Here is a 10,372-nt window from a genome sequence, read left to right on the forward strand (position 1 = left end):
TTACTTTTGAAAGGTATAACATTTGAAAATGCAATACTGAAATCAATTTCCACAAATATACCTTTTTAGTGAATGTTATCTCCACTCACAAGCATACCCACACAAAATACCAAAATTTAATGTCCACCTAAAAGATTTGGAACTTTCAATTTATTTATTATCAGTATCACAAAAGATACTCTTTTGTGAGAGAAATTAATGCATCATCGTAAATTATGTGATTGTCGGTTTTATTTAAATTTTTACATGAATGTCAACTAAGTGACACTGAATCATGTAATATTAATTTATCAATTACACGCCATTAAAGCGACTTTCCAAACTAAAGTACTTTGATAAGGTTACTATGGGATTGTAATTTTCCTAATGGTGTTTTAAATTTTGCTTATCAAGATTGTACTGTATTTTCCATTAATTTTCTATCAATAAAATCTTTCTTGCCTGTCTTGGTTTTAAAAAAAAAAATTATATCTATATATATATATTTGGGCTTCTGTTGTTGGGCTATAAAACCTAGGCCCATGTAGAGACGGGCCTGAGCAACATGTTTAGGCCTAATTGAATCCGGGTCATGTCTGGAACCCACCCGACCCACTGACTTTGCTATCCGTTTACTCTCTCTCTCTCTCTCTCTGTGAGTCGTCTGACTGTGTGTGCATAAATTTCAGATTGTACGTATCTCCTTTTTCCTCTTTTCTATTTCAATACCCACATCTGTTGCTTGGATTCTGTTACATCTCTTTTAACTTTTAGTACTTTCTTCACTGTCACGTCTCACACACTTTGTTTTTTGTCTGATCTAACTTTTCAATTCCGTCTCTCCCTCTCTCTCTCTATATATATTCATCTGACTGAATTTCTGGGCGAAGAGAAAATTTTCTGGGCACCCATTTCGTTTTAGGTACGATTAAAATTATGAATTCCTAATTTGATATGCAAATTCTGTTTTTTTTTTTTTTTCAACGGAACCCAGAATTGATTTTTATGTCCGTGTGCATTATTGAAGCATTTGCCCTCCTTTTGAATATATGTTTTATGAATTATATATATAGTTTTTTTTTTTTTTTTTTTTTTTTTTTTTTTTTTTTTTTATAACATTTTGATCTATAGTGAACCTTGCATGACTTGATTTAATTTGCATCGTCTTAGTTTCGTCGCTTAGATGGCTGAAAATGACTTGTTTGACTTTAAATTCTTGTGGGTATCTCTATGATAACGATTTCTACATTTGCTGCTACGTTATGCTTCGGACTGGTGAATTGGAAGAGTGTAAAGGGTTTTGTGCGTTTAACGAATTTGATGAGTCTTTTTTAATATTTCGGGTCTGAATTAAGAGAGGTTTTCGTTGTTATATGTGTGTATATATATATACATATAATACTTATATATTGCATTTTGATTAATAGGGAACGTTGTATGCCTTGATTTTATTTGCATAACATTGATCTCAGTTGCTTGTATGCCTGCAAATTACTTGTTTGACTTTAAATTCTTGTGGGTATCTCTTGAAAATTTGTTGGAAGTTCTGTTATATGAAAACGAGGTCTATAAGTGCTGATAGATTATGCTTTTGGACTGGTGAATTGGAGGAGTGTGATGGGTTTGATGCGTTTAACCAATTTGATGAGTCCTTTTGATTGTTTTGGGTCTGAATTTAGAGAGGTTTCCTTTATTCTACTCCTGAGAATTTCTTTCATGTTGAGTTATCGTGCCTTAGCTTCATTTTGATGATGTTGATCTTCTGTTTTCATATTATTTTTGTTGTTTGTTATAGCTTGCGATTAAATGGTTTCTCTCTTGAAAAATTATATGGAAGTTACTTCATGTTTAAAAAATGAAAAATTGATTGCGCAACCACATTGTATTATGGATTTAAAAGTTGGATGACTGTATGGTGTTAGTATAGCAAGTTTAGTGAGTCTTTTGGATATCTTTTACCCCTATAATGTTTCATGATTATTAATTTCTGTTTTTTTCTTCTTCTTTTTTTTCTGATCTACTTTGATTTTTTCAAGCCTAAATTTAATCTGCATCATGTTGACATTGTGTCTTGTTCCAAATGCAGATTGCTTTCTAGAGTATGAGTTCTTCCTGCCTTCTCTTGAAATACTGTTTGTAAGTTATGATACAATGTTCCGGTGTTTCTAACTGCTGCCACGTCTTGTTTTGGACTCATCAGGTGGAGGATTTTAATAGGTTTCATATGTTTTGGTTTAACATCTCTTACACATAGAAGTGTTCATTTGTTTTGAGTTCAGTGGCAGTTGATTCTATATTTATGACAAATTATGATTGGAAGGAAGAACATGGGACGGGCATCACCACTGTTTCTGGTTCTTTTGGTTATTGGGTTTTTCCTTGTGACATATAATGTGCTAACAATGATATATCACAATAGAGCAGCTGGTTCAAGGAAATTGGGCGGTCATGATACAAAGGGTGGGTTGTTGATTGATCCCATTATCGAGATGCCTGAGAATGCAAGGAGAGCAAAGAATGTCAAGTTGCCCTTCCATGTTGCCCTGACAGCAACTGATGCTCCTTATAGCAAATGGCAGTGTCGTATCATGTACTACTGGTATAAGAAGAATAAGGACTTGCCTGGATCAGAGATGGGAGGATTTACTCGGATCCTGCATTCAGGAAAGCCTGACAACCTGATGGATGAGATTCCTACTTTTGTGGTTGATCCTCTTCCAGCAGGTCTGGATCGGGTGAGAGACCTTCAGTGATCGTTTTCTTGTATCTGCCATCTTCTTTATTGGATTTTGTGTGCTAACTTTTTTTTTTCTAAAATAAGTAGTCATTGGTGAGCTCCTCATGAAGTGGCACGCTTTTATAATAATGAACAATTGCTTGTGTTTTCCATGACTTGTGCCATGCTTTTCCTTTATCCACAACTTTTGCCAATCTGCCCTTAGTTAGATTTGGGGTTGAAGAATCCCAAGTTATATGGCTAATATATAATTCAGGTATTGATGGGGAAAAATTGAAAAGAATTCATGTGTCAGTGTGTGGAAACAAAATTGAACCTTTAAGAAGAAAGGTATTGGAACACATTTTCCAATTTGGAACAAAACTAGGTTATCAGGACTTGATATAGGGATTTTTCTGTCCAATGTATAAACCAAAAACAAGGTAAATTAAACTTGAGAAGATATTTCCCTTCCCTTTTCTTTTTCTTTTTCCCCTTTTCCTTTTTATTTTTTTATCTTTTTGGGTTTGTGGGTAGGGAGTTTTTTTTAAAACATCTTGAAAATTGTTTCATGGAATTTAAAATTAATTAAAAGATATGTGCAATCTTGCTTTACTGGTTCCTTTAGACACTGATTGTGCAGGATAAATAATGAGGCGTGCTATGCATACTTTACATCTTCAAATCATTTTTTAATGAACATTGTGTGAGGGCATCTATTTTCAGTCATTTTTTACTTTCCATGTATTTCTATGGTTTTCCACTTCTAGAGGGAAATTTTCTTATCAAATTTGAAGTTTATAATCCCATATATCTGTTGTCATGGTTTGGTTTTGAGTTTCTGTGGACTACAGTATATATATTGTCTCAAGTAATTGAAATTTTAATTGGACATCAAAGTTTTAAACCTTTCTTGTTGCTGGCCTTCCTGTCCCCTTGCCATAATGTGTCCATTTTAAAGTTTTGTCTGTCTTTTATCAAATATATGGACGTGACAACTGTATTGTTTTTCTTTCATGACATAGTTTTAAAATGCTATATCCAGGGTTATGTTGTTTTAAATAGACCATGGGCCTTTGTGCAATGGCTGGAAAAGGCTACAATTGAGGAAGAGTGAGTTTCTATGAATTTAACAATGAGAAATGGAGTCACTTTTTAGATGCAGTAAATATTAAAGCTTGTATCATCTATTACTGGGACAGATACATACTGATGGCAGAGCCCGACCACATATTTTTAAGCCCACTGCCTAATTTGTCACATGGTGGTTATCCTGCTGGCTATCCCTTTTTCTACATCAAGCCTGCTGAAAATCAAAAGGTTATAAGGAAGTATTTCCCTGAGGAGAATGGCCCTGTAACAAATATTGATCCAATTGGCAATTCTCCTGTTATTATTAGGAAGGTAAAGTCTATAACTTCTACTGATGTTATTTTTTCTGCATCTTTAAACTCGGTTTTGTTGGCTGTCAAATATCTTCACATTTGGGTTGAAATCGTTTAATTCAGGATTTGCTGGAGAAGATTGCACCAACATGGATGAATGTCTCATTGAGAATGAAAGAAGATCCAGAGACTGACAAAGTTTTTGGATGGGTGCTAGAAATGTGGGCAGAACTTTAAGAAACACAAATTCCTGTTTAATTTGAATATCATCTGATAGTTGCAGGTCTAGATATTGATGATGTTTTTGACATTTCTGTTTTCTTGCTTTGAACTAGGTATGGATATGCTGTGGCTTCTGCTTTGCATGGTGTGCAGCATATTCTTCGGAAAGACTTTATGCTACAGGTTTTTGCATCTGAACTATCAAGCTCTTCTCTATCTCAGTAGATTCGTTGAATTTCAGAAGATTTTGATTGCTGAATTAATATTCATATATGCACATATAAATTGTTCTTAAGAATCTTTACAATAATATTTTCAGCCCCCGTTTGATTTCGCAACTGAGAAAAAATTTATCCTCCATTTTACTTATGGATGTGATTACAACATGAAGGTAAACTCTTTTTTTTTTTCTTTTTTCTTTTTTTTCGTTGCATTCTACTTTATTTATGAACCTTATATACCAAGTATGGCCATGTACTTGTTTGTATCTTGTTTCATTTGCATTTGATTTAAGATAATATACTCAGTGTATCTTCTTGTTCATTTTTATTTTGGACTAGGCTTGAGATAATATACTCAGTGTCCTATATAATTGCTGGTTCTTTGGTTATCTATTTGGAGTTGCTTGGTGTTTAGGGTGAGCTGACATATGGGAAAATTGGAAAGTGGCGATTTGACAAGAGAGCATATCTCTATGGACCTCCGCCTAGAAATATTCCCTTGCCGCCTCCAGGAGTTCCTGAAAGTGTGGTACGTATATCGAAAATTAGCAACCTCGTCAAAAAATTGCATCTTGATACTCGAAATTGATCATAGCATGTTAATTTTTTCTTGTTTTTTTCTGTATAACACCTTTTCTTTGGGCTGTTAGCATACAAATCCAGTCAGACCAGTTACCCTGTTTGTATTAAGAATATGCAATTTTTTTTTAGGACATGGTTGATAATTGTACTTGTAATTTATTAAAACTTTAGCTTGTTAATGCTCAAAAATTCATGGACAAGTTTACTGTCAGGAACATCAAGGAGGTGCTGATTTTAAAATTTTGTGGAGAAGTTCTGTGTATCGGCTGCAAATTAGCCAAATCGTAACGGGCTTGATCTAGCCTGAGTCCAATAGTCACTAATATATTGGTGGGAACAAAAATCACATGAGACTCGACCCAAGTATTGTCCAATTCCCAAGGGAATCAACCGAGTCTCTTTTGAGTCCCTAGGAACTTGACCAAGTCATCTGATGGTATCCAAGGTCGACAAAAGTTCATGAACGTGATAAACCAATTTCGTTATGTTACCCTGTTACAAACCTGCTCTGTTACACAGCATCCATCTCCATGTAAAGAAAGGGGAAACTTTCTTTTGAGGTGTGATCCTATAATTTTTCATTTTTCTTGCTTCGCAAGATTTCCAAATAAGAAAGTGGGCTCTAAAACTTGGGAACATACTCATATGGCTAGCACGCCATGTGGAATGCCTAATTCATGGATTAAAAATGTTTTACTGCACTAATTTGAGAGATCGAGATTACAAAATAATAATAAATAGATTGAATGAATTATTATTTCCCATTTGCTTTCATTAAATTCATTTGTGCAGTTGAAAAAATTCTAGAAGTTATTTGGAGATACAATGTATAAGATTCAGATTTTTTTTGGCAACGAAGAACCATTCCAACCAGCGTCCTTTAGACTCGTGGCTACAATGTAATATAAAGACAGAATGGTTGGATCTTCTTGTGATGTTTTTGTTTTTTATTTTTATTTTTTATTTTTATTTTTACACTTGAACTTTCTGAATTGGGCCCATCAGAATGTGAATTGCAATATAAATGTGTGCGCCATGCGTTATGGTAATATGTAACTTGAATGACCATATGCGCCTTCAATGCCTCAAAGTAGATCCAGAAATGTGGAATTTCTAGAATGGGTTTTCAATAGAGTACTTGATGCAGATGCCATTTATTTATCGAACAGTTAATGCAGGAAGAACACGCTAACTGCTTTGTCTGTTTTGATACCAATTGATGCAAGGGGAGAAAGAAGAAGGAATAGAGAAAAAGAAGAGAAGAGAGAGCGAGGAAGGTAGAAGAGATTGAAGCTAGAGAAAGACAAAAATTAAAATATTGTGTAGTTTATCAATTTTCAAAATGTAATACTTTCAATTGCATGTAGACTTATATAGGACTAGGAAAACACTAAACAAACAAAAGATAAATATCAAAAATCCATAAAATGAGAAACAACGCTGCAACCTAACCCTAAATTTTTTGTGTGGCCTACATAGTTGTGAATCCTGTATGAAACATAGGTCCCATCATGATTTCCATTGCCTATCCTTCTCAGAAGCCTATTACTAGAGAAGACACATGTTTTTTGCATTGTTGAGATATAAAAATTGGACCAGGTGATACTCAAGAAGACTTCTTTGCGAAAATGTTCATAGTAGTTGTTTTTTGTTCTTTTATTGGTTTGTGTAGATTTAGAATGTTTTGAGGGTTTTTGTCATTTATAGATGAGGAGTATTTGATGTTGAGTTTATTAGTCCTTTAGTTGAGTCCTTTTAAGATTTGAAGGAAAATTATGGGACTGTTACCCAAATAGATGACCGTAGACATCCTTGCTTTTATGAATGGTAATGGCATGGGACAACCCATCCCCCAAAAAAGGAAAAGAAAAGTGGCTGCCCAGCCTCATCATCTTCTTCCCACTTAACTTCCAAACACATTTTAAACATGATATTTTATATACTATTCTACATGTTTGATTGTAAGTAGCATTGCCAGACATGGGACATGAATACATGTAACTTGGATAGGTCAACACATCAAATCCTAAAACAGTAGGACAGGAGCACACATAGGCACGACATAAATATAAAGTTTTATTTATATACATCTATTGAGCAATAAAATTACAGAACTTTTCTTAATTTTTAATTTATATATGGAGAGTTGCATAATTTAGAAGATGATTCTTTGTGAATCTGGTGAAGATTATTATGCTATTTATTCTACTGCTCTCTTACTCTGTAATTACAACTATATTTCTGTCCTATATATGAAAAATGCTAACTTTTGCTTACCATATGTATAAATATAATGTCAATTCTTCTTAAGGAGAAAAAATTGGATACCTTGAGGTGTGTTCATAATGTTTCCAAGATTGTCAGACTTTGCTGCTTTTATATATGTTTGTGTTACAAAATACTTGTGTTGGTGAGTGTTTGGGATGTATTAATTAATTGTCTAGAATGTGTCAGCAAGTGTTTGGAATAACAAATATATTTTTAGATAATGGAAACACCTATCAAGTGTTTGACATGTGTCCACCAGTGTGAATTGCCAATGTCTGAACAGACATGGCACTTTCATATACGTGTTCTTGCTTCTTAGGTTTTATTTTTTTTGATTAGTAAGGTATGTTCTAGTACCGAGAAATGAATATTACAATGAAGACCTAGACTCAAACTCAAGCTAAGAGAAATCCTAAAGCTGAAGAAAAAAAAATCTGAAAGGAAACTACCATCCCGTCATCCCTATTGGGGTCAAAAAATACCCTCACCCAATGATAATATAGGGGATGTAGTATAGCTATTAACACTACCTCTTATATGGCCTCCACTATTTAGACCCCTATATGGGATCTCAATCATCTTATATGAAATTATCCTTGAATTTTGTTTATATTCTTCTATATGTTGTTTTGTTATTGATAAGTAACCTATTTTTATTCTTGATTTCCACACATCGTAGTTACTAATTTTATCTCCAAAATTTTGAATTCTTTCTGATGTTTTCAAGGCTTCTAAAAACACCATTCCTAACACAATGTATCAGAAATTTTGTATATTGACAAGTCATCCCTCTTGATATCATTCTTCTAAAAATATTACTTTTTGTGAGATTATTTTTTGTTCATTTCCAGTTCTATAATCAACAACTTCTTTTGTTGGTGTGCACACTGTCACAGTTGGCCGGCTCTGTATCCAAAAAGACTAGTTTTTTTTAGGGGTTCCCAGCACCCATTTATAGTTTAATCATGAAGATGATGTTGGTGTTGGACCTTTAATTTATATAGTACTATAAAGAATAATACTGAGGCATGTATGTATATATTATATGCCCAATTGTGTGGGTGACGTTAGTTTGCTTTGTTGGTCATGGATGTTTTGACTCTTGGCTCTTGCCTTTAATAGTTTTGGCATGACACACATATAAGGCATTTAGCACAGGATTGAGGTGTTACCTTTCATTTACACCTTGAGAGATCTGGAATGTATACGTGGTAATTAGCCAACAAAAGGTATTCAACAAAAAATAGAAGTAAAAGGAACACTTTAGGAAAACTATTGAAAATTGTTAGAGTTGAAAGTATAAACTTATACAAGTCAAATTATGAAAATTACAGCTAAAATGCTTATAAAAAGGCATATTTGGTTATAGCAAATTATAGTAACAACTTCCAGAAAAAGAAAAAAAAAAAATCTATAGTAACAGGACAGGACTGCTCAAGTCTATCTATTAACTGCCATCAATGTGTTTTATCATAACCCCGAGAAATACTTGTTAACAAGCCATAAACTTTGCTAACTTTTCTAGAAACTTCTAGTATAACTTTTAGTTTCTCATTGCAAATCACTGATGTCTGACTGCTATATTGTGTCTTTGCTCCACTCAAATATTCATCTATGGGGAGCCGCAATTGTCGTGTTACTTGGTGTTACTTATTAGTATATCCCGAATATTATAAATGTATCAGGTTGATAATATGGTTAGATGCACAAATCTGAACTACCCTTGGGTCATTGCAAACATATAGGATCCATAAGAGACAGAACAACCCCCCACCCACACACACACACACACATTTTTTTTCTTTCTAAGTTCATAGAATCTCTATAGACTATTTGTGATAGTGTTTTTAACGTCAAGGTAGTTATGATTGTCTCTGTTCTCTCCTCTTAATCCTCTATTCACTTGTGATATTTTGCAGGTCACTCTTGTAAAGATGATAAATGAAGCTACTGCTAACCTTCCAGGGTGGAGCACTGAATAAAGACATTTCTGTGGTTGATGGGCATAAACTCATGAAACCCTAATTTTGAGGAGAAAAAAAAAAACAACTCTGATCTCGGTGGAGCTTCTTAGATAGATTAACAAACATGAACCTCAGGTTAAATTCTTGTTGTCACAAATAGAATATACAAATGGAAAGTAAGGTGTTTGTTGCCTTAGATCCTGAAGACATTTTCTTTTAAGAAGAGTAAATTTACAGCAACATGAACTTTTTTAACCATTTAAATTCTTCATCACAGTCTCTCAACGTAATGCTGCATGCATCTAGTATACATATAATTGGGGATGAATAGTAATTCTTCTGCATTATTGTTATTGCCAGTAAATCATGACTGTTAACTTTAATCAGATTGGACAATGATGAACTAATTTTGTTACGATTGAGATTTGCAAGGTATGTCTGATTAATTGAGTGATATTTTGATATCCAGACTTGTTTGTTTAATTATTTGATCCCATATTTATGAAGGGTTTGTCCAGTAACTTTGAATGCAGTGTGGCAATTTGAAGGTAAGTTTCTTTTGACTGTATAGAGCAGCTCTCATGATATGTACATTTTGTTTAGACATGTTCCTATTGAAGCTCTGTTATTTTCTTTTCCACTTTGTTAATTTTGGGTTTTATTACTATTAGCCCTGTGAAGGAATAGTGTTAGAAAGATCAGATGAATGTATTTGCTTCAGAGGAGTGAAATTTTGGGGGTTTTATTTTTTAAAAGTTTTATTAAGACTGTGATACAGTTTCTGAGTCCATCTGAAAGACAGATTAGGCTAACAGTTGACATAAAATTGATTGGGCTAGACTAGGCACAATTATGTGCCAATAGACTATACATGCATATGGACCATTTCAGGTGGGTCCAACCATTGGTAGAGAGGACTAAAAGAGTAACATGGCTCTAGTCTGACAAAACACAGCACATCAAAAGCTACATTTCCTTGTGGAGACTGTTAGTGATATTTTTATCCTACTCGGACATGCTCCTCCACTCTTCCCG

General features: G+C 33.8%; 1 protein-coding gene across 5 annotated transcripts; it reads left to right on the forward strand.

The window, feature by feature from the left end:
* Positions 1–646: 646 nt before the first annotated feature.
* On the forward strand, positions 647–9,622 carry LOC132299423 (hydroxyproline O-arabinosyltransferase RDN2). Of its 5 annotated transcripts, XM_059796026.1 has the most exons (10): positions 678–901; positions 2,066–2,179; positions 2,259–2,714; positions 3,741–3,808; positions 3,898–4,099; positions 4,204–4,301; positions 4,416–4,485; positions 4,622–4,693; positions 4,939–5,052; positions 9,293–9,622. In XM_059796026.1, exons 3-10 carry the CDS (start codon positions 2,289–2,291, stop codon positions 9,353–9,355), a joined length of 1,113 nt encoding a protein of 370 aa, XP_059652009.1. In that variant the 5' UTR covers positions 678–901; positions 2,066–2,179; positions 2,259–2,288; the 3' UTR covers positions 9,356–9,622. The 5 variants fall into 5 exon arrangements, with proteins under 5 accessions (XP_059652007.1, XP_059652009.1, XP_059652006.1 ...); XM_059796024.1 differs by lacking the exon at positions 678–901 and adding an exon at positions 647–671 and having other exon boundaries at positions 2,066–2,714; XM_059796023.1 differs by having other exon boundaries at positions 2,066–2,714.
* Positions 9,623–10,372: the final 750 nt, after the last annotated feature.

Source organism: Cornus florida, unplaced genomic scaffold (assembly GCF_030987335.1).
Source record: "Cornus florida cultivar Cherokee Brave unplaced genomic scaffold, ASM3098733v1 CherokeeBrave_3.0.0_Hap2_Chr03, whole genome shotgun sequence".
Taxonomy (NCBI): Eukaryota; Viridiplantae; Streptophyta; class Magnoliopsida; order Cornales; family Cornaceae; genus Cornus; species Cornus florida.